Source organism: Columba livia, chromosome 30 (assembly GCF_036013475.1).
Source record: "Columba livia isolate bColLiv1 breed racing homer chromosome 30, bColLiv1.pat.W.v2, whole genome shotgun sequence".
NCBI classification, from domain to species: Eukaryota; Metazoa; Chordata; class Aves; order Columbiformes; family Columbidae; genus Columba; species Columba livia.
Genome location: NC_088631.1, coordinates 553,620 through 576,525, shown reverse-complemented (window position 1 = coordinate 576,525; position 22,906 = coordinate 553,620). Strand labels below are relative to the sequence as shown.

At 52.1% G+C, this 22,906-nt stretch overlaps 4 protein-coding genes, 1 long non-coding RNA gene and 4 pseudogenes across 9 annotated transcripts in view; 7 read left to right on the top strand and 2 right to left on the bottom strand.

The window, feature by feature from the left end:
* The window catches only part of UBL5 (ubiquitin like 5), a 99,589-nt gene that overhangs the window by 6,130 nt on the left and 70,553 nt on the right, over window positions 1-22,906 (top strand). The gene's annotated exons all lie outside the window — the stretch shown is intronic.
* LOC135576815 (5S ribosomal RNA) lies at window positions 394-512 on the top strand (annotated as a pseudogene).
* Window positions 1,133-14,476, top strand: LOC102088584 (pre-B-cell leukemia transcription factor 4). The gene is made up of 9 exons (XM_065043880.1): window positions 1,133-1,439; window positions 4,697-4,770; window positions 8,771-9,012; window positions 9,342-9,532; window positions 11,002-11,137; window positions 11,352-11,505; window positions 11,599-11,705; window positions 12,091-12,177; window positions 13,641-14,476. Exons 1-9 carry the CDS (start codon window positions 1,240-1,242, stop codon window positions 13,731-13,733), a joined length of 1,284 nt encoding a protein of 427 aa, XP_064899952.1. The 5' UTR covers window positions 1,133-1,239; the 3' UTR covers window positions 13,734-14,476.
* Window positions 1,433-5,475, bottom strand: LOC135576756 (uncharacterized). The gene is made up of 3 exons (XR_010468538.1): window positions 4,621-5,475; window positions 3,367-3,489; window positions 1,433-3,147 (listed from the first exon to the last, which is right to left on the bottom strand). It is a non-coding gene; the product is annotated as an uncharacterized LOC135576756 (long non-coding RNA).
* LOC135576785 (5S ribosomal RNA) lies at window positions 6,911-7,029 on the bottom strand (annotated as a pseudogene).
* Window positions 13,052-13,170, top strand: LOC135576792 (5S ribosomal RNA; annotated as a pseudogene).
* On the top strand, window positions 14,590-20,101 carry DSN1 (DSN1 component of MIS12 kinetochore complex). 2 transcript variants are annotated; one of them, XM_065043882.1, is made up of 11 exons: window positions 14,635-14,818; window positions 15,845-15,884; window positions 17,793-18,119; window positions 18,482-18,555; window positions 18,691-18,763; window positions 19,014-19,101; window positions 19,181-19,240; window positions 19,376-19,447; window positions 19,524-19,671; window positions 19,761-19,848; window positions 19,936-20,101. In XM_065043882.1, the coding sequence occupies exons 3-11, from the start codon at window positions 17,984-17,986 to the stop codon at window positions 20,022-20,024; spliced, it is 828 nt and encodes a 275-aa protein (XP_064899954.1). In that variant the 5' UTR covers window positions 14,635-14,818; window positions 15,845-15,884; window positions 17,793-17,983; the 3' UTR covers window positions 20,025-20,101. The 2 variants fall into 2 exon arrangements, with proteins under 2 accessions (XP_064899953.1, XP_064899954.1); XM_065043881.1 differs by lacking the exon at window positions 15,845-15,884 and having other exon boundaries at window positions 14,590-14,818.
* Window positions 16,937-17,055, top strand: LOC135576805 (5S ribosomal RNA; annotated as a pseudogene).
* On the top strand, window positions 20,247-22,857 carry MVB12A (multivesicular body subunit 12A). 4 transcript variants are annotated; one of them, XM_065043889.1, is made up of 9 exons: window positions 20,247-20,558; window positions 20,636-20,731; window positions 20,833-20,929; window positions 21,037-21,163; window positions 21,801-21,939; window positions 22,080-22,141; window positions 22,409-22,473; window positions 22,548-22,598; window positions 22,680-22,857. In XM_065043889.1, exons 1-9 carry the CDS (start codon window positions 20,481-20,483, stop codon window positions 22,760-22,762), a joined length of 798 nt encoding a protein of 265 aa, XP_064899961.1. In that variant the 5' UTR covers window positions 20,247-20,480; the 3' UTR covers window positions 22,763-22,857. The 4 variants fall into 4 exon arrangements, with proteins under 4 accessions (XP_064899961.1, XP_064899960.1, XP_064899962.1 ...); XM_065043888.1 differs by having other exon boundaries at window positions 20,247-20,561; XM_065043890.1 differs by lacking the exon at window positions 21,801-21,939 and having other exon boundaries at window positions 20,247-20,561.

The following is a 22,906-nucleotide window of genomic DNA, read 5'->3' as shown; positions in this document are numbered from 1 at the left end:
CTTTCTTTGGGGTCTCAAAGGGTGGTACTCACAAGTGGATTTGGCCCCGGCATTTTATGCGAGAACCTGCTTAAAATAAAGCCTGAGGAAAGATTATATGTGCACAGTGGCACAAGTGAGGGTGACTGTGCCAGGGCTAAATCTGTGGTGTACGTTGGGATAAGTAAATGCTGGACGCTGCGGAGCTTTTCCACTAAAAAGTAATGTGCTGGAATCCCTCAAGCTGCAGTTGTGCCTGTGGGCAACAACGGGCCAAGAAGGCAATGGGACCTGGGGGGATTAGAAGGGGGTGGTCAGTAGGTCAGAGAGGTTCTCCTGCCCCTCTGCTCTGCCCTTTAGTTCAGATACTATCAGGATATACTTGGGGAACATATATATATCCATATATACAATATATACAGCCATAGCACCCTGAGAACGCCCCATCCCGTCTGATCTGGGAAGCTAAGCAGGGTCGGGCCCGGTCAGTGCTTGGATGGGAGACCAGCTGGGAATAGCGGGTGCTGTGGGCTGAGCCAGCACTGGCCCTTGTGGCCAGGAAGCCAATGGGACCTGGGGGGGTTAGAAGGGGGTGGTCAGTAGGTCAGAGAGGTTCTCCTGCCCCTCTGCTCTGCCCTGGGGAGGCCACACCTGGAATAGTGTGTCACATCTGGAATAGTGTGTCCAGTTGTGGCCCCTCAGCTCAAGGACAGGGAACTGTTGAGAGTCCAGCGCAGGGCAATGAAGATGCTGGAGGGAGTGGAGCATCTCCCGTGTGAGGAAAGGAATAAAGAGCTGGGGCTCTGGAGCTGGAGAAGAGGAGACTGAGGGGTGACATTCATGGTGATCAATATGGAACCGAGGGGACCGGACTGGATGAGCTTTGAGGCCCCTTCCAATCTCTGACATTCTATGATTCTATAATTCTATGATTCTATAATTCTATAAGGTTGGTCCCTTCCAATCTGGGACACTCTGTGTGAACAGGGAAAAGAGCGGGCGGCGCTAGGACCCAGCGCGGCGCCTCCGACGGCTCCGCCCCCCGCAGCGTTCATGGGCGTGGCACGTCGGGGGCGGTGCCCCGCTGCGCGCAGCCGCTGCCTGTCCGCGGCGGAGCGGCCCCGCCCACAGCGTGCGTGGGCGTGGCCTGCGGGAGGCGTGGCACGTCGGGGGGCGGGGCCGCGGGCGCTGGGCCCTGTTGTGCGGAGCCGCTGCCCGTTCCCGGCGGAGCGGTCCCGCCGTTCCCGCCCCGTCCCCGCCATGGAGGACCCGGCGCGGCTGCTGGCGGCGGCGCACGGGGCCGGGGTGACCGTACCGGCGGGGATCCCGCCACCCCCTCCGCCCGCCGCCGGGGATCCGGCCGCAGCGGGGCCGCCGCCGCCCGCGCATCACGATACGGGCGACGTCCTGCAGCAGATCATGGCCATCACCGACCAGAGCCTGGACGAGGCCCAGGCCAGGTACCGGCACCGGCGCCTTCCCGCGCCGTGACTCAGCGGGTGTGCGTGGGGGGGTGGGGGGAGACCCTCGGTACCGGCGCTGCGGGGAGGGGGGTTTAGCGGGGACATCCCCCCCGAATTCCCCGCTCGGTTCCCGGTTCCCGTTCCCGGTGGGAGGGATCGCTCCTCCCCGAACACCCGGGGGGATGCTCGGGCTTCTCGGCACCAATATTCCGATCCTTTCTTTAGCTTTTCACCGCGTTATCAACCGCACGGGTGATGTAAATACCGGTAGCGCAGCCATCAGCGCGGTGGCGACGCGGTTGTCCCGGTGGCGACGTGGTTGTCCCGGTGGCGACGCGGTTGTCCCGGTGGCGACGCGGTTGTTCCATGTATCATTTCCATTTTTCACCCCTAAGGGGGAAGTTTGTTGGGGAGGGAAAGCGAGAGCAGCTCGGGGGGGTTGTCACCCCCATCACCAAGTCTCTCTATAACAACATTTAAAGCAAAACCAATTAAGGTTGTTTTTTCCCCTTCTCGTTGACTTCGTTGCGATTCATGGCAAAACCAGCCCAGAATCAACCAAATTCAGCATCTTCTGGTGTGTTCTCCGCGCTCTGCTGCTCCAGCTTTTCCCTCATTTCCCCACCTGTGTCGAAAAGACCCGTCCAGGGCTGGATTTGTGTTGAATTCACCCAAAGTTTAGCCGGTTTTGGGTCCGCCTGTTGCTTCTGTGCTCCCAAGGACAGGTCGCACGTTCCTGATGGTCGAGTTTTCCTAAGGAAAAACCACGTATTCTAAAAACGTCCTAATTTGGGTTTAAAGTCAACTCTTCCATGTAACTTGTAGGGTCCAAAATACGCGAGCGGCGCTTGCAGGACCCAAAACTTATAGTTTTTGTGTCTCGGAAATAACCACCCGCAGCTCCCGTATGGATTCCATAGGTGTGGATTTGCCCGTGTGTTGCGTAAGAGCCACAGTTTTCTCTCCCAACCTCATATTTAAGGTGATTTTGAGCAGAAGAAATTTGCCAGGAACTCCAGTTTCAAGGAAGAGTTGAGCTTTGAGTTTGTTGGGTTTACTTAGTCCTCCTTAAGTAAAGCCGAGCCTGGTTAAACCCATCCCATGAGGGATTTGGGGATGCAGGGGGACCCGGGGTTTCTCCCCGCTCGGTGATGCTACGTTAACGGGGATTCCTTTGATTCCTTTGTATTAAAACCGCACACAATGTGCTTTTCACACGCGTTATTTTAACGCCTATCGAACCTCGGTGGCTCCGCTCGGCGCAGCCAACGAGAATATTTAAACCCAACTTGCAAACTTGGCTGACGAGCCTCACCGAAAGGGAATTAATCCGCCAGAACGAGTCGAACGCCGCTACGTTATCCCCTTCGTCCTCTTTGCAGGAGTGTGTTAATTAAGCAATTATCTCCGCGGCTGTCTCTGTCCCTAAATTGCGCTTTTTGGAGCGGGGTGCAGCGCGGAATTCCTGCTCTCTCCTCCCGTTTTTCCCTCGGCAAACAAGGACAATAGGGCTGCACCGGCCCCGGCTCAGCTGCCTTTGTTCTCAGCCTGTTTGTCTCGGGCTCGGTGTCACCCGGCGGCTCCGGAGCTGAGCAGGTTCCATCCTTCCCTGGGCGGCCGATGGGGTTCAGGTCGCGCGGTTTTGGTGACAAAGGCGCGTTCTCAGCGTCGCGCCGTCCAATTCGCGCCATGGCCAGACGGAAGCCTAACTCGTATTTATATAAGAAACACATTGAAAATTAGCGATGAAGGCGATTGAAATGTTATTTCTGAGTGACAAAAAGGGTCACAACAGGGAAAAAAGACTTTCCACGGGGGGTTGTGTTGCAGTTAGAGACTCGTATCCGCAACGGGTACTTTATTGCCCTTGAAAATGGACGATAATTGGGTGAAAACCCCGGCCACGCACCACGGGAAGCCTCACCTCCTGCTTTTCCACCTTCTGACCACGCTTCACGTGTGTTTTCAACCCCGAGATGTAATTATCTGCCTTAATTAGCCATCGGGATGGATTTGGCGTGAACGGTGTGGCACATGTTGGCGTTTCCTGGGGAGAAGCGGGAGGAGAAGCTTCGAAAAGGCAAAATGAGCACATAGGGTTATATTAAAACTGTTAAACACTATCTCGGCCGTTCATGGTGTAAACCAGACCTGTGTTCCCTCGTCTTCCTGCTGGTCAGGATTGATATGCTCTAAAAACACTCTAAAAACACCCTTTTTGGTAGAATGGCGCCGGCAGCTCCTATAAGCGACACAGAATGAGAATTCTAAGGCCCGCGTGTTTCTCTGATCGAGTACGGTCATATATATCAAATATACAACCTGAATTCAGGCGTTTCTTTCTTAATCCCAGAATGGACTGGGTTGGAAAAGCCCTCAGAGATCAAGTCCAACCCTTGGTCCAACTCCAGCCCGTTTACCAGATCATGGCACTAAGCGCCATGTCCAATCTCAGCTTAAAACCCTCCAGGGCCGGTGAGTCCAGCACCTCCCTGGGCAGCCATTCCAATGCCTGACCACTCTCTGTGAAGAATTGCTTCCTAATCTCCAGCCTAAATTTAAGTTGAAGCCCCCTTGTCCTATTGCAAAGCGCCTGGGAGAAGAGCCCAATCCCCACCTGGCTCCGACTTCCCTTCAGGTGGTTCTAGAGAGTGCTGAGCTCAGCTCTAAGCCTCTTGTCCAGCCTAACCAAGCCCAGCTCCCTCAGCCTCTCCCCATGGGTCTTGTGTTCAGTCCCTTCCCCAGTCTTGTTGCTCTTCTCTGGACCCGCTCCAGCACTTCAATCTCTTTCCTGACCGGAGGGGCCCAGAACTGACCACAACACTCCAGGTGTGGCCTCCCCAATGCAGAGCACAGGGGAAGCATCACTGCCCTTGTCCTGCCGACTACGCCGTTTGGATCCAGGACAGGACACCATTGGCCTTCTTGGCCACACTGGTGGCTCCTGTTGAGCTTCCTGGCCATTAGTCCCCCCAGGTCCCTTTTGGCCACTCTGTGCCCAGCCCGGAGCGCTGCAGGGGGTGTTGTGGCCACTTGGCCTTGTTGAACTTCATCCCATTGGGATCGGCCCATTCTCCAGTCTATCCAGATCCCTCCTGCCTTCCAGCAGCTCCAAGCTCCCTCCCAACTTGGTGCCATCAGCAAACTTGCTGCTGATGGCCTCATCTGATGCACTAACCTGGTCCTGGAGCGCGACGCAGTTCTCGGCGTCTTTTCCTCTTGGCGTTCGCTCATTCGTTCTCATTTTCTTTCAGAAAACACGCCCTGAACTGCCATAGAATGAAACCGGCGCTCTTCAGCGTGCTCTGCGAGATCAAGGAGAAAACAGGTGCGTTGGCCTCACAAAAACCCACGTTCAGTCACCGCCTTGCTCTCATTTAACCTGACCACTATTTTCCCCCATAGATTCGCCAATTTAAGGCCAATTTTGGGGGCTTAACAGTTTTCCGTAAGCTGGAAAATGGCTTGATATGGTTTCTATGGCTGCGTGCAGGTTTGGAGAATGTTTGCAGGTATGGTTTTGGTTGTATGTGAAGAATCTATAGGTTAATATATCTCATTTCTATAAACCATAGAGAATTCTGACCTCTGTTTAGAGAACAACCACGTTCATTATCTGGAACTAAACCGCTGTAGGTTGGTTGCTTTGTTAACTTGAAGTTGTATTAACATTTAACCTCCCGAACGTCTATTTGGTCGCTCTCATGGTTGGTTTTGGGACGTCTGCCGCTCTGTCTATCCCTTATTTAAATGACGGGAGCAGATGTCGCGGCTCTGGGTGAACAAAATCCCGGCCGGGCCGTAGCGTGAGATTTTGGGCCTGTTTTCCAGCTCAGAAATGGGGTTCGAAGGTGTTTCTCCCCCCACTGTGTTTCTCTCTTTGTGTCGTTCACAATAGCTCCAGATAAACCATCCGCCGTCGCAACCACTCAAAGGTGCTGGCAAATTCTCCCTCTAATTAAAAAGGAATTACAATAGATTGGGCTATATTTAATATTGATTTTCAGGTCTTAAATACGCACAATATTTAACAATAAATATGAAATATTGGGTAATATTTAACTATTGGAAGAGGTTTCTAATCCAATAAACATCCGTAGGGTTTTTGGGGCTCACAGAGGCATTTGAAGTGTTTTTCATCGATACAACAAGCGTAACCTGACCAGCAAAACCTCGATTTCGGATACAATTCAACCATAATTCTGTCTTAAAACACTTTATCGCTGAGTTTGCTCAAACTCGGTGTATTCTATACCAAATAAACGCGTTTATCACGCTGTTCTGCTCTACGAAGGAGGATCTGGAAAGGAAAGCAAAGTGTTTATCGCTTCTTATGGTTCCAGGGAGTTCATTGCAGAACCGCAAATCTTTAATTAATGAGATGTAAATATATTGCGATGATTGCATTTGCATAAGGAGCGAGGCTTCAGCACCATAGGTTGCGATGTGTTTTAATGAGAGATTAATTAGAAACGACGCAGGTTTCATTTTGCTGGGTGTAATTATTGGATGTTGTTGATGAACGTGCGGGAGGTGACGTGGTGGTAACTTAGGCTCTATCCTGGTATTATGGAGATACTAGGAGTAAAACTAAAGTTAAAGCAGAAGGTGCCATTGCAGGAGACGTTGGGTTTGATTTCTGGGTAATATATAAATCCACAGTTATGCCAAAAGCTGAAAATCAACCCAATGAAGCAAGACAAACAGACCAAACCTCTTGCACCCATTAGTTCATAGTTCCCTTCACCTTCAGGAGAGTTTATGGAGTAAAAGTGTGAGCCCTGAGGTTGGAAATGCAGTTTATGATATGTGCTTGACTTATTAGAACCAGAGTCTTCCCTGGAAGGAGCTTCACGCATGCTCCTCAGCAGCAACTTGAGCCAAGCTTATGTGTAATTGATGATAACTAATGGCTAATTACCGTCGTTAGACAAGTGACAGAAAATGAAGCTGCAGCTGGGAGCTCGACGCACCCTGATGTGCATCGTAATGTGCATTAGAAGGTGTTTAGCACAACAACGTTTGGATGAGAAGGTGACGCCAAAATAGCGGTTTCTGCTGAATTTACACTCGCCGGCCCGAGTAGTTTAGTGTGAGTTTGAGCAAAGAGCCTGAGGAGCAAATTGCTGGACAAAAACAACCAGTGATTTTCAATAATCACAGAATCATAGAATCACGGGATATCAGGGGTTGAAGGAACCTCAAAGCTCATCCAGTGCGACCCCCCGGAGCAGGAACACCCGGCTGAGGTGACACAGGAACGTGTCCCTGTCCTTGAACTGAGGGGCCACAACTGGACACACTATTCCAGATGTGACACACTATTCCAGATGTGACACACTATTCCAGGTGTGGCCTCCCCAGGGCAGAGCAGAGGGGCAGGAGAACCTCTCTGACCCACTGACCACCCCCTTCTAACCCCCCCAGGTCCCATTGGCTTCCTGGCCACAAGGGCCCAGTGCTGGCTCAGCCCACAGCACCCGCTATTCCCAGCTGGTCTCCCATCCAAGCACTGACCGGGCCCGACCCTGCTTAGCTTCCCAGAGCAGACGGGATGGGGCGTTCTCAGGGTGCTATGGCTGTATATATTATATATATGTATATATATATATACGCTCCCCAAGTATATCCTGATAGTATCTGAACTAAACCCTTTTTTCAAGGGCAGAGTAGAGGGGCAGGAGAACCTCTCTGACCTACTGACCACCCCCTTCTAATCCAGCCCAGGTACCACTGGTCTCCCATCCAAGCACTGACCAGGCCCGACCCTGCTTAGCTTCCCAGATCAGATGAGATGGGGCGTTCTCAGGGTGCTATGGCTGTACATATATATATATATATATGTGTGTGTATGTATATACAAAATGTCCCCAAGTATATCCTGATAGTATCTGAACTAAAGGGCAGAGCAGAGGGGCAGGAGAACCTCTCTGACCTACTGACCACCCCCTTCTAACCCCCCAGGTCCCATTGGCTTCCTGGCCACAAGGGCCCAGTGCTGGCTCATGGTCACCCTGCTGTCCCCAGGACCCCCAGCTCCCTTTCCCCTACGCTGCTCTCCAACAGCTCATTCCCCAACTCACACTGGACTCTGGGCTTGTTCCTGTCCAGATTCAAGACTCTGCGCTCTCCAAATCATTGATGGATATATTGAATAATATAGTCCCCTGGGGCACTGCACTGGATCCAGACCCCAAGTGGCCTCTGCCCCATTGCCCACGACTCTCTGGCTTCTCCCCTTCCCCAGTTCGCAGTCACCTCACCACCCGCTCATCCAGACTCAGTTGAGTTGTGACGATGCTGTGGGACACTGTGTCAAACGCCTCACTCGAGTCAAGGCAGATCACGTCCACCGCTCTGCCATCATCCATCCACCTCGTTATGTCCTCATAGAAGTCAATGAGGTTGCTCAAGCACGACTTCCCCTTGGTGAAGCCATGTTGACCACCCCTACTGACCCTCTTATCCTTAAAATGTTGAGATGGCACCAAGGAGAAGTCGCTCCATCAGTTCCCAGGGGTGGAGGTGAGGCTGACGGGTCTATAGTCACCCAGGTCCTCCTTCTCGCCCTTTTTGAAGCCTGGAGTGCCATTTGCTTCCCTCCAATCCTCAACCAACGCCAGCAAATTAAATAAACCACCTATTTTCCCTGTGTTTTTCATTTCTTGTAATGCTCGCTCATTAAAGGGTGTATGCGGTGTGCTGGTTTTAAAAAGATGTTAATTTGAAGTCTATAATGAGTCGAGTTTCAAAGTACCCCTTTCCTTATTTAAAACAACCCATTCCTCAGCACTTCCCCACTTTTCCTGCTCTTTTCCTACCTTTTCTGCTCACAAAAACCCTGGGGATGCTCTGGATAAGATGTGGATGTTCCGCAACCACTCCAAACCCCCTTTACCCCAGAATTGTGCTGTTGTTTCTATTGAGCCTTCAAAATATGTCTCTGTACATTGTTCGCTTGCTTTCCCACTCAAATCTTTGCGTAACAGGAGGCCCTTTGTGTTTCTCTTTGGTGGGGAACACAACATCTTCATAACCCGTTATCGTTGGGGAAAAGGCCGTTTGCGTTTTGTAGCTTCACGAGGTCGAGAACAAACTATTCGCGCAGCTCAAATCACCATCAAGAGGCAAAACGCTCTCGGTGTTTTTTGGCATGGACTCAACACTTTGTGCGCGTTTCAATGCTCCATGTGGGTCCCGTCCAGCTCGGGATGTTCTATAAGTTTCCGAAAGGCGTCGAAAGGCTTGGCTGGAATCCGAAGCCACCGCTTGGATGCTCTTTCCCAATTCAGAAATAACCTTTTGCTTCCTTTTTTGTGTTGATCCAGTGTTAAGTATTCGCGGTATTCAGGAAGAAGATCCCCCCGACGCTCAGCTAATGAGACTTGATAACATGTTGCTGGCCGAGGGCGTCTCCGGGCCCGAGAAAAGAGGAAGAGGAGGATCGGTGGCCGTAGCAGCAGCATCAGGTGGCTGTCCAAATGACAATAGCATTGAGCACTCTGACTACAGGGCCAAGCTGTCACAGATCCGACAGATATACCACTCTGAGCTAGAGAAATATGAACAGGTGATCTTTCTGCATGGAAGAGTTTTTATCATCTCCATTACAAATAACCCTTTTTTCCCCCTTTTGGTGTCGGTTTTGAGAACAGGAGAGGAGGGAGAATGAATTCAGGTGATAGCGAGTCCCGTTGCAAACGTATCTCAGCGTTGCAGGTGAAGACAGAGGGGCTGGACATGAAAGATAATAAACGTCTCGCTTATCGTTGTTGCCTTTTTAAAGAGTAAATAAACACGGAAGCTCCTTTAAAGTGTATTTTTTGCGATATACTCGCTGGGGGGAAAACAACTCGCGGGTGTTTTGTGGTTCGTGGAGACCAACGTGTGTATTTTCAGGCCTGCAGCGAGTTCACCACGCACGTGATGAACCTGCTGAGGGAGCAGAGCCGGACGCGGCCCATCTCGCCCAAGGAGATCGAGCGCATGGTGAACATCATCCACGGCAAGTTCAGCACCATCCAGATGCAGCTGAAGCAGAGCACGTGCGAGGCCGTCATGATCCTGCGGTCGCGCTTCCTCGACGCCAGGTACCGCCAAAACACCGTCAGACCGTGAGGCTTGAGCTCCTTTGGTCGCTTGAGCGCGTTGAACATCGAGTCTGTCGCTCCCGAGTTTAAATGGGGAGGATTCACCACCCGTTTTGCTCAGGAGGGTGTTGACATCAATGTATTTCATTCCACTTGGTTCTTGTGTTCTCCTTGCAACCAAATGTATTGTAGAGGCAAAAAGAGCCCAAAACGTAAGACATCTCAAGTTTGTCGCTCCCGATGTTGATTGAGTTTAAACATTAAGAATCCACCACTTGATGTTCTTTGACATCAACGTCTCCAATTCCACCCAAATTCTCCTTGAAACCAAATGTATTTGATGGTAAAAAGCCCAAAGATTAAGGAATTACAAGTCTTGTCACTCCCGGTGTCGATTGAGTTTAAACACTAAGAACCCACCACTTGTTCTTTGACATCAACGTCTCCAATTCCACCCAAATTCTCCTTGAAACCAAATGTATTTGATGGTAAAAAGCCCAAAGCTTAAGGAATCTCGAGTCTGTTGCTCCTGGTGTCAATCGAGTTTAAATACTAAGAACTCACCACCCGTTTTGCTTGGGTGTTCTTTGACATCAACACCTTTAATCCCACTCAGTTCTTGTGTTCTCCTGGCAACCAAATGTATTGTAGAGGCAAAAAGAGCCCAAAACGTAAGACATCTCAAGTCGGTTGCTCCCGGTGTAGATCGAGTTTAAATATTAAGGATTTACCACCCATTTTCCTTGATGTTCTTTGACATCAACGTCTTTAATTCCACTCAAGTTCTCCTTGTAACCAAATGTATTTGATGGTAAAAAGGCCAAAACTTAAGGAATCTCGCTCCTGGTGTCACTCGAGTTTCAACACTAAGAACCCACCACTTGATGTTCTTTGACATCAACGTCTCTAATCCCACCCAAATCCTCCTTGAAACCAAATGTATTTGATGGTAAAAAGCCCAAAGCTTAAGGAATCTCAAGTCTAACGCTCATGGTGTCAATCGAGTTTCAACACTAAGAACCCACCACTTGATGTTCTTTGACATCAACGTCTCCAATTCCACCCAAATTCTCCTTGAAACCAAATGTATTTGATGGTAAAAAGCCCAAAGCTTAAGGAATCTCAGGTCGGTCGCTCCCGGTGTCAATCGAGTTTAAATATTAAGGATTTACTACCCATTTTGCTTGGGTGTTGACATCAACACCTTTAATTCTGCTCAGTTCTTGTGTTCTCCTTGTAACCAAATGTATTTTCGAGGCAAAAAGAGCCCAAAACATAAGAAATCTCGAGTCGGTCGCTCCCGGTGTCGATTGAGTTTAAACACTAAGAACCCACCACTTGATGTTCATTGACATCAACGGCTCTAATTCCCCTCAATTTCTCCTTGTAACCAAATGTATTTTAGAGGTAAAAAAGCCCAAAGCGCAGCGTTTAACACCATTTAAACAGCAACAACTCGTATTTTATAGGCGGAAACGACGTAACTTCAGCAAACAGGCCACGGAAGTGCTGAACGAGTATTTTTATTCGCATCTGAGTAATCCTTACCCCAGCGAAGAGGCCAAAGAAGAGCTCGCGAAGAAAGGCGGCATCACCGTCTCCCAGGTAACGGGGGGTTATCTGCAATTAAGGGACCTTTTTATCCTTTAACGATGAATTTTTCCCATATAGTTGTCAACGGGCTTCATTTTTCGCTACTTTAAGTAAGATTTAGCTTATTGGGAAGGGTTTAGTAGTTTTAAGCGCAGTTTAAAACGTCGTCTTTGCTGGTAGCTTCAAATAGAGTTTAAAACGTAACAATTCGATGCGGTGTCGCCAGGTTTCCAACTGGTTCGGCAATAAAAGGATCCGGTACAAAAAGAACATGGGGAAATTCCAAGAAGAAGCCAATATTTACGCGGCAAAAACAGCCGTGGACGCGACCAACGCGGCTCAAGGCAACCAGGCGAATTCTCCCCCGACGCCAAATTCAGGTGAGCAACAATGAGCGTTTGTGGGTTCACGAGTTTGGGTGTGGGGGGGGTTTTATTCCTCATTAAAAGGCGGGTTTTGGGTTGGTTTTCCAGCCTCCTCCGGCTCTTTCAAGATGACGAATTCAGGAGATTCGTTTCTCAACTTGCAGTCGCTGGGTTCCTATCAGAGCTCCCCGGTGGGAGCCAACGTGCAGCCCCAGGTCAGTAACAGGGCAAAAATACATCATTAATACCTAAATTAACATACCGCTCTTCTATCTATAGAAATGTATAGAAATCCAGCGGCGTTTTCGCATTTTAGAGTCAATTTTTCTACACAAGAAGAACTTTGCGTGGGATTTCTGGCTAACGGCCACACTTTGAGCTTTATGGCGAATTTCTAAATCCATTTAAACGGCGTAAAATCCGCTCCCGCCATAAAGCTCTAAGTGATAAGCTCTATAAGCAACCGGGTATAGCTGAGTTAATAGCAAGAAAAACGCGCTTTCCGCGAGAAATCTGGCGGGATTTAAGGCATTTTGGGCCGATAGACGATGTACAACGTATCGCTGCGTTTCTTTAGCTCGATTTGTGTCCCCGTTGCAGCTGGATTCCTTACACCACGTCATCCACCAGGCGGGGAGATACGACGCCATCGTGGGGAACCCTTTGTACACGACGCAGCGCATCGACGTAAGAACCGCCATATCGCTTAATTAGCGAAGAAACGGCCACTTTGTATTTCCCTCCCCCACAGCAAAAAGCTGGAAGAGATGTAGTTTAACCCCCCAGCATTTCCCTCCTAAAGACTCCATTTAAACCATCGCTTTGCCCACCAGAACATTGGAGCGTTGCTGTGAATTTTTGCCATAAAGGAATTAACACCATGGCAGAGCGGTGGACTGGTCTACCTTGACTTCAGCAAAGCCTTTGACACTCCCACAGCATCCTAGTTGCTAAGTTGAGGAGGGGTGGTCTGGACAATAGAGTAGTGAGGTGGGTTGCAAACTGGCTTAAGGAGAGAAGCCAGAGAGTGGTGGTCAATGGTGCGGAGTCCAGTTGAGGCCAGTATCTAGTGCAGTGCCTCAGGGGGCAGTACTGGGGCCAATATTATTCAATATATTCATTAACGATTTAGATGAGGGAATAGAGTGACTGTCAGCAAGTTTGCTGGTGACACCAAGCTGGAGCAGTGGTGACACTGGAGCTGTGCTGCCATCAGAGACCTGGACAGGCTGGAGAGCTGGGTGGGGAATAACCTGATGAAATTTAACGAGGGAAAGCGTAGAGTGTTGATCTGGGGAGGAACATCCCCAGGGTCCAGTATAGGTTGGGAAATTACATATTAGAGAGCAGTGTAGGGGAAAGGGAGCTGGGGGTCCTGGGGACAGCAGGGGGACCATGAGCCAGCACTGGGCCCTTGTGGCCAGGAAGCCAATGGGACCTGGGGGGGTTAGAAGGGGGTGGTCAGTAGGTCAGAGAGGTTCTCCTGCCCCTCTGCTCTGCCCTTTAGTTCAGATACTATCAGGATATTCTTGGGGAACATATATATATACGTATATATAATATATACAGCCATAGCACCCTGAGAACGCCCCATCCCGTCTGATCTGGGAAGCTAAGCAGGGTCGGGCCTGGTCAGTGCTTGGATGGGAGACCAGCTGGGAATAGCGGGTGCTGTGGGCTGAGCCAGCACTGGCCCTTGTGGCCAGGAAGCCAATGGTACCTGGGGTGGGTTAGAAGGGGGTGGTCAGTAGGTCAGAGAGGTTCTCCTGCCCCTCTGCTCTGCCCTGGGGAGACCACACCTGGAATAGTGTGTCACATCTGGAATAGTGTGTCACATCTGGAATAGTGTGTCCAGTTGTGGCCCCTCAGTTCAAGGACAGGGCCACGTTCCTGTGTCACCTCAGCCGGGTGTTCCCGCTCCGGGGGGTCGCACTGGATGAGCTTTGAGGTCCCTTCCAATCCCAAACATACTGTGATAAAATCACCATAAAACCGAGGGGGGGGAGGAGTTTTTACGCACTATTTACAGACAGTACTTTGCAGAGTAATACATATATATCCTTATAGAAGTTTTAAGTGTATAAAGCCCCACGTTGCTGCCTTCAAATTGATTTTTAAAGGTTTAATGACTCTATTTCTCCCCCCCACAGGCTAATGGCAGCTGGCAAGACGCTCCCACCCCTTCATCCATCACCTCGCCCGCCGGAGACCCCGGGAGCGTTAATTCGGACGCGTCTAATTAAGCTTTTAGGACCTGTTGATGAGAGGAAAGAGGTCATTAGTGTAATTTGTCCTTTACTGTCGTTTGTATGAGTTGACACACAGCAAATTACCTCAGCAAAGCCCGGAACCAATAGAAGATTGTGATTATAACGATACCTCTCTACCTCTCAACCCAGTTCTTTTGACTTATTCCCATGAAAGAACTCGCTTCATTTTCCTAACCAAATTCATTTCGTTTAGATCCGGATTTTCTGGTGAGAATCGGGAAGCGTCTCTCGTCGAACTTGGCGTTTGTCTCGAGTTTTACTGACTTCTTTTAATTTCCACGAGGTTTTTTACGATGTTTCTGTTCTAGTCGATAGCTCCTAACAGTTCAACCCCCGTATCGTAATTGTACGCGTTCTCTGTATTGTAATTTTGTATAGGGAAATAAGCTTTTCTTACCTAGAATCCATTCTGAGCTAATTAATCAGAACGTGGCTTTACCAAAACTCTCGTGGACTTGGCTCTCGGGTAGGACCGTCCATCCTGTGTCATTCGGTGTCATTCTGATTTAATGTTTAGTGAAACAAGCAGAAAAACACCACAAGAAAACGCCACACGGAAAACAAAACCCCACAAGGGAAACAAAACCCCACAAAGGAAACAAAACCACCGGACTTCTCCACAGACAACGAGCTTTTGCGCATTTCTGCCGCTGTTAGCACAGAGTCCACCCCTTTCCGTTGAGATTTTATCAAAGATAATAAACGTCCAAAGCCTTTTTTTGCTCTTTTTTTATGGGGATTGTTTCCTCTCGGTTTGCCTCAGTTTGGGCGGGAAGAGCGAGAGGCGCCCCCCCCCCCCCGAGGTGGGCGGGGCCTTCCCGCCCTGCGCCGCGCAGGGTGGGCGGGGCCTCCGCGCTTCCCGCCCAGCGGCGCCGCCATGGCGGAGGGATCGCAGCGGGCGGGAAACGCGGGGCCCGGGAGCAACGTTTCCCCGCCATCGTGCGGCGGGGCCGAGCGGGACGGGAGTGCTGGAGGGGAGCTGGGGGAGGCTCGCTGGCAAGCTCCGGAGCGCTTTTCTCCTCAGCGTTCCCCCGGCGGAGCCCGCGCTGCGGTGTCAGGTGAGGGGGGGGGGCGGCTGGAAAAGGACGTGGGGGCGTTGAAGGTGGCCACGAGCTTGTCCCGGCTTGTGTCACCAGCGCTGTGGCCAGTGGGACCAGAGCAATGGCCTGAACTGGGCGGGGGGGGGGGAACTGCGGATCCTGGGGGTGGTTTTGGGACCCTCAGCTCAGGGATCAAAATGGCGCCAAAATCACCTCAGGGCGCAACGTGGGGGAACAAAATCACCTCAGGGCTCAACGTGGAGGAACTAAAATCACCTCAGGGCTCAACGTGGGGGAACAAAATCACCTCAGGGCTCAATGTGGGGGAACAAAATCACCTCAGGGCTCAACGTGGGGGAACAAAATCACCTCAGGGCTCAACGTGGGGGAACAAAATCACCTCAGGGCTCAATGTGGGGGAACAAAATCACCTCAGGGCTCAACGTGGGGGAACAAAATCACCTCAGGGCTCAACGTGGGGGAACAAAATCACCTCAGGGCTCAACGTGGGGGAACAAAATCACCTCAGGGCTCAACATGGGGGAACTAAAACCACCTTAGGGCTCAACTTGGCACCAGAATCACCTCAGGGCTCAACTGGCGGCCCCAGGGGTGTTGGGGTCACCTCACGCCATTAAAACCCTTGAGGAGCTGGAGCGGGTTGAGAGGAGGGAACGGAGCTGGGAAGGGGCTGGAGAAGGAGGGTGAGGGTGGAAATTGGGGGTGATTTCTTCCCCAAAGGGCTGTGGGGCGTTGAACAGGCTGCCCCCATCACTGGGGGGGGAGCAGAGGAGCTTCTTGGGGTCATTTTAGCGCCGAGGGTGGGTTATGGGTGCACTCCATGATCTTTTCCAACTAAAACGACTCTGCAATTCAAAGGAGGGGAAGGGGCTGCAGCACAGGGGTGATGGGAGCAAAGCAAAGCACAAGGAACCTCGCTGCTTTTGAATCCCTGGGAAAGACCCTTTTTCTCTGTTTACATGTCCATGATATCTCTGTGAGAAATGCCGTTGTGATTCGTGCTAAGATGTTTAATGTTTACAGATATAACCAAATGAAGCACGGGCTCTGAACCTGGAAAAAGGTGGTTAAGTTCTATGTAAAAAGTTCTGAAACTTGCTTATGGAGTTATATTGACAGAGGGAACTAACATTTTAAGGGTTAACTGAACTTATAATGGGTGCCTACTAATGAACTAACACTTTAAGGCTTAGCCACACAATAAATGCTTAGTTTAGAGCTTTATGTTAAGAACAGAACCCCATCGGATGCCAAGATAAGTTTTACTGCACCTACTTGTGAACTTGAGGAGACAAGATGACGAAGATTTAAAGCAAAAGGGGGCGCCAGGCTGGTTTCATTCAACTTGGCAGCTTGGGTCCCAGTCAATTCAACATAATGAGCCAAAGGTTATGAATATGTACAGGCGTTCCTGGGGTCTTTATGAATATGTGATACCTTACTGTATTTAAGCACACTTCTTATTGTTTAAAGGTGCGCGTGTTGGGCGGAGCGAATCCCCGCGCACCCAGCGCTGTTTTGCTTATGCTCTAATGAACACGTGTTTAAGGAATACTGGGCAGGAACAAGCCCAGGTTCCAGTATAGGTTGGGAAATTACATATTAGAGAGCAGTGTAGGGGAAAGGGAGCTGGGGGTCCTGGGGACAGCAGGGGGACCATGAGCCAGCACTGGGCCCTTGTGGCCAGGAAGCCAATGGGACCTGGGGGGGTTAGAAGGGGGTGGTCAGTAGGTCGGAGAGGTTCTCCTGCCCCTCTGCTCTGCCCTTTAGTTCAGATATTATGAAGATATACTTGGGGAACATATATATACACATATACATAATATATGCAGCCATAGCACCATGAGAACACCCCATCTCGTCTGATGTGGGAAGCTAAGCAGGGTCGGGCCCGGTCAGTGCTTGGATGGGAGACCAATGGTATCTGGGGTGGATTAGAAGGGGGTGGTCAGTAGGTCAGAGAGGTTCTCCTGCCCCTCTGTTCTGCCCTTTAGTTCAAATATCATCAGGATATAGTTGTGGAATATATCTATACACATATATATATAGTTCAGATATTGTCAGGGTACATTTGGGGAACATACATATATGTATATATATATATATGTATAAAATATATACAGCCATAGCACCCTGAGAACGCCCCATCCCGTCTGCTCTGGGAAGCTAAGCAGGGTCGGGCCCGGTCAGTGCTTGGATGGGAGACCAGCTGGAAATAGCGGGTGCTGTGGGCTGAGCCAGCACTGGCCCTTGTGGCCAGGAAGCCAATGGGACCTGGGGGGGTTAGAAGGGGGTGGTCAGTAGGTCAGAGAGGTTCTCCTGCCCCTCTGCTCTGCCCTGGGGAGGCCACACCTGGAATAGTGTGTCACATCTGGAATAGTGTGTCACATCTGGAATAGTGTGTCCAGTTGTGGCCCCTCAGTTCCAGCAGGACAGGGAACTGCTGGAGAGGGTCCAGCGCAGGGCAATGAAGATGCTGAAGGGAGTGGAGCATCTCCCTTATGAAGAAAGGCTGAGGGAGCTGGGGCTCTTGAGTTTGGAGAAGAGGAGACTGAGGGGCGACCTCATTAATGTTTATAAATATCTAAAGGGTGAGTGTCATGAGGATGGAGCCAGGCTCTGCTGGGTGGCAAACAATGATAGGACAAGGGGTAATGGGATCAAGCTGGAACACAAGAGGTTCCACTTAAACTTGAGAAGAAGCTTCTTCCTGGTGAGGGTGGCAGAGCCTGGCCCAGGCTGCCCAGGGGGTTGTGGAGTCTCCTTCTCTGCAGACATTCCAACCCCCTGGACATGTTCCTGTGCGACCTCACCTGGGCGTTCCTGCTCCATGGGGGATTGGACTGGATGAGCTTTTGAGGTCCCTTCCAATCCCAAACATACTGTGATACTGTGAATACAAGGGATTGGATTAAATGGTTTTTATGCATAGAAAAAGCGTAAGTTATGTATTTCATCTCTTATTCCTCAGAATGCGCCCCGGCTGAGCAACAAGCGGGTCCCAAGCAATTCCCGAAGGCGCCCGACGCATCCGCTACGAGCGAGAACATCAGTCCCCGCGAGCCGAGCAGAGCGGCCCCGAGGAAAAGACCCCGCGGCAACGCCAGCAAAAGCCCCAGTCCCGGGCGCTTGTCGCCCTGGAGAAGCAGCAAAGAACACACCATGAATTCCTTTAATTTGTCCCCGAAACCCGTTGTCAGTGCGGCGCCGCGAGCCAAACGCCGCTCCTGGCGCCGCTCCAGCCTCAAGGGGACTAAACGCCGCAAGTCTCTCCCTCCCGTTCACCGGGACGTCTCCGGTACGCGCTCCGCGTCGGCCCTTTCGCTGCTTAATGTAATCCCGTAGCCTGACCTTTAGGGTAATTAATCTTAATTGCGTTATTCCCACTGTCTCAGAGGTCCGGGAGATGCGTATTAACGGTTTATTTTCCTGGTTGTGACTTTTCCTCATTGGGAACCCCGTTTCTCCCTCTTCTCGCTGCTCTTTGTATCCCCGCTCTGTTAAAACAGCGCTTAGTGTCTTTCAGCCCCATCCCAGCCCTTTGCCGCTCGGCGCTGGATTTAATTGTCCCGAAACAGCTTTGTTGCAGCTTTTCAGAATGAAGCGAATCAATCAGGTTGAGTTTAATTGTCCTGAAACGCTTTTGTTGTGGCTTTTCAGAATTAAGCAAATCAATCAGCCTGGATCTGCCGGAGCCAGACCGGCTTTCCCTGCTCCTGTTGTCCAGTTTCCAGGTAACGTTGTTGCTTTTAAACCAAAACCGCATCATTTTTCTCTTGTCTTTTACCACTAAACATTGTGATTTCTGATCCAAATCCTCCCCCTAAACTTTGTTAGAAAGGGCACTAAGAGGTTCTTTTTCCCCTTAGTTTTCAGCACAGAAATTCAAAGACACCTTGAAGGAAACCGACGGCTTCAGCCCCGAGCTTTTCAAAGCCAACGGTCAGTGCGACACCCCCCAAAACCCCCCAAATTAAACCCAACGCAACCAAGTAACACACCAATTACCTTTTCAAAGGACGAGCAACCATCACCTGTGCACACAGGGGTGGATTATCCCTTTAAAACACTATAAAAATAACAACCGTAATTACCTCCTGACGAGGAATCGCGGCTTTTTCTGCAAATTTGGGCTCCTTTTCTTGTCTTTAGCGATTCCCAATGTCCCAGTTTTGTCCTATTTTGTCTCCAGCGCAGTCGGTTTCCGAAGAGCTGAAGCGCTACGTGCAGAAGCTGCACCGAGACGGGACCTTAACGAGCTGCGTAGACGACCCTAAAAGGTCAAAACCTGAGCAGGCTGTGATATACATGCGGGACGTATAGATCTGCCCATCTATAGATGGTTTATTGCTGCTTTAGGGCTTTGCTGGACCCGGCTTTGGATGAGTCCGTGGCGCAAATTAAGGAGCAGATCGCCAGGTAGGATTGGCGCCGGCATGAGCTGAAACTCTTTAGATCAATACGGGTTTGGACGCCCCTTCCGAGAGGGTTTTTTGGGTGGATTTTGGGTGTTTTCGGAGCTTTCCGGTGGGTACAAACGTGTTGTCTCCGCAGGTTCGCGGCCGAGAGTCAATCGTGGGACGAGCTCTTGTTGCGCTACCGGGAGAACGCGGAGGAAAGTTCCAGGTGGGGGTTGTCCCCCCGAATCTCTCTGGTTTGGGGTGTTTTTGGGCGGAAAGGGTTGTAAACGCTGTTCCCGCAGGCGGCTGGAGGAGCACAGGCAGAACGGGGGGGCGGCCGAGCGCCCCAGTCCCCTCCAGCCGTCTCAAGCGCACGTCCTGGGCACCAAACCCAACTACCAGCAGATCCTGGACGAGCAGGGGGAGGTCCTGAGCTTCATGGAGCTGGTGGTGAGCAGCTCGCGGCTGTTTTGGGCGGAAAACACGGAGATTTGGGGGGGTTTATTGCAGTGTTTCTCAACGGGGTTTTGGTTTTGCAGCTGGATGAGCTGCAGCAAGCGGTGCAGCTGCTGCGGGGGTTCAGCGAGGACAGCCAGCGCTACCTCCGGAGCCTCTCGGAGCAGCTCGGTGAGCGGGACGGCCCCGGTTTGGGGGGTGGATGCCTCCGGGGGGGTCGTTACCGGGGGTTAACGGGGTTTTTCCCCCGTGTTCCAGCCGCCAGGACCTTCCGGAAGCTGGAGAGCTCCCCCGTGCGCAAGCTCATCACCACCCCGCCCAGGAAGCCGCCGCTGCCGGAGGGTTGAGGGGTGGGAGCCGGTGCTGCTCTCAATAAAGGCGGCGGGAACCCGGTACCGGCTCCGGTTCCCGAGTTCTTGCATTTACGCGTCTCAGGGGTATTGGCCGCCGTTTATTGGTCGGCGCGAACGTCGCTCAGAACTCAACAGCCAATCGCTGCAGCCGTAGCCGGCACCGCCCAATGGTTGCTTAGCAGCGGAGGGGGGAGGAGTCTTCCTGGTGTTTGGTCTCCGGCGCCGCCTAATGGTTGCTTAGCAGCGAAGAGGGGGCGGAGTCTTCGCGGTGTTTGGTCTTCCGCGTTTCAACGCGCCCTGTGGCGTGTCGCTCGCCGCTTAGTGGTTGATGCTAACGTCGCTCAGAGCTCACCAGCCAATCGTCGCAGCCGTATTGTACACCCGTCCAATGGTTGCCCAGCAGCGGGGAGGGGGCGGGGCTCCGCCACTCCCGGCGCGGAAGCGGCGACCATGGCGGCGGCGGAGGGATCCGCGCTCACCGGAGTGGCCTGGAGCGCCGCGCCCGACGCCGCTCCCGCCGGCTGGACCGTGGTGGGCGCGGGGGAAGCGCCGGGCGGGCAGCGGTGCCCGGTTCCGGGCCGCTCTGACGCTCCCCGTGCCCGCAGATCACCGGTACCGTGGAGGGAACGCCGGCCAACCTGGGCAAGGGCTTCGGGAACAAGGGCGGCGGGTTCCTGTGCGTGAGCACCGGCGGAGCGCAGGTGCGGGGCGGGGGGGAGTCCCATCCCGGTGCCCGGTTCCCATCCCGGTGCCCGGTTCCCATCCCGGTGCCCGTCCCGGTACCGCTTCCCGTCCCCTCCAGGCCTCCCCCGGCTCGGTGGTGACCGACGTGCAGGTGCTGAGTGACCGGACCCCCCACCCCCCCGGTTACACCCGCGTCCCCGAGTTCCCGGAGTCCCGTAAGTGCCGCGGGGGTTGGGGGGAAGAGACCCCGGGAACGGTTCCCGGTTCGGTTCCCGGTTCCCCCCGCACCCCCCGGTGCTGTCCCCCCGTGTCCCCCCCGCAGGAGCCGCCGCCTCCCGGAAAAAACGGGTGTACGTGAAGCTGCTGCCGGCGGGCGCGGCCGAGACGGCTGTGACCGAGCTGAAGGTGACCGGGAAGAGCAGGACCCTGCCCGGGTACCTCAGAATAGGGTACGGACCCCTTGAAATACCTGAAAATGGGGTACGGGACCCCCCTTGTACCCCTAATTAGGGTATGGGACCCCCCGAGTATCTGAAAACAGGGTACAGGACCACTTTAATACCTGAAAATGGGATATGGGACCCCCTAAATACCTCGAAATAGGGTACGGGACCCCTTGAACACCCGAAAATAGGGTACGAGACCCCTTTAAATACCTGAAAATGGGGTACGGGACCCCTTTAAATACCTGAAAATGGGGTATGGGACCCCCTGAGTATCTGAAAATAGGGTACGGGACCCCTTGAAATACCCCAAAATGGGATATGGGACCCCCTAAATACCTCGAAAGAGGGTATGGGACCCCCCTTGTACCCCAAAATAGGGTACAGGACCCACTGAATACCTGAAAATGGGGTACGGGACCCCCCTTGTATGTCAAAATAGGGTATGGGACACCCCTAAATACATCAAAATAGGTTCTGGGACCCCACCGCCTACTTCAGAATAGGGTACGGGAGCCCCAAGATAGGGTCTGATACCCCCAAAATAGGGTCTGGGACCCCCAAAATACCTCAAAGGGGGGTACAGGAGCATTTGGGACCCCCAAACGTGGGGTTTTTGGTTGTTTTCTCTTTGTTTTTCCAGGGAAATGGGCGGTTTTGCCATTTGGTGCAAGAAGGGGCCGTTTTCGCGGCCCGGGGCGCCCCCCGCCCCCCCCCCCACGGGCCCCCGGCCCCCCCCAGCGCCCCCCCCCGCGCCAGCTCCCCCTGCACCCCCCCAACAGGTACAAAACCCCCCCGTGCGCCCCCCGTCTTACCTAAACCGGCCCCAAATGGGGGACAGACCCCACGGGCGCTGCTGCCACCGCGTGGTTCCCCTCCCCGGCTCGTTAATTGATTACATATTAATTAATCCCCGCTCCAGGTCTCCAACGAGCATCAAACGCGAATCTCCCTACGACGCCTCCGGCATCTACGGCCTCTCGGGTAAATCATTTCCTCGAGGAAGCTGCGTAAAGCAACAATATATAGAGTATTTCAAATACTAAGCCAGGCTTAGAGCTTGTTCACACACCGATTTTGCTAAGCCTGGAGTTGAGCTCGGTTTTTAACACAAAGGTTTTCTTAAGCTTGGATCATCTTGCTCAGCCTCTTCTCTATTGGGTTCCCGTCCGCTCGTCTACGCGGCAATTAAGTAATTTGGTCTTTTAGACGTGGTTTTATGTATTAAAGCGTCTCCGCTTCTCTCCCCAGCGATGGACGGCGTCCCCTTCGCCCTGCACCCCAAATTCGAAGCCAAGCTCAACTCCGGCACCAACGTGAGTTCTTCCTTAAGCTCCCGTTGAATCCATCACCGCTAGGCTTAGTTTTAACCATTTCCCGCCTTTTCCAGGCTCTCGTCGCCGATCTAAGCGTCAAATCGCTCGCCGACATCGACAGAGAGGTGACGGGCTCTTCCGGGGCGGCGAAACGGGGGATTCCGCTCATTATCTCATCCCCGCTCATTAATTGTGGTCGTTTGCAGTACAATTACACGTTCGTGGTGGAAAGGACGGCGGCCGCTCGGCTCCCGCCCGGCGTCTCTTAGCGCCGACGCCGAGGGGTTAAACCGCAGCTTAACGCTCATCGGGCTCCTAAGGATGGATATTTGATTACAGGAATCACCGAGGAATCAAATAAATGTGTTGATTTTCTCACCTTGAGCAGTTTTGGGGTTGAAATTCAGGGTGTTTGTTCTACGCGTCGCTTTGT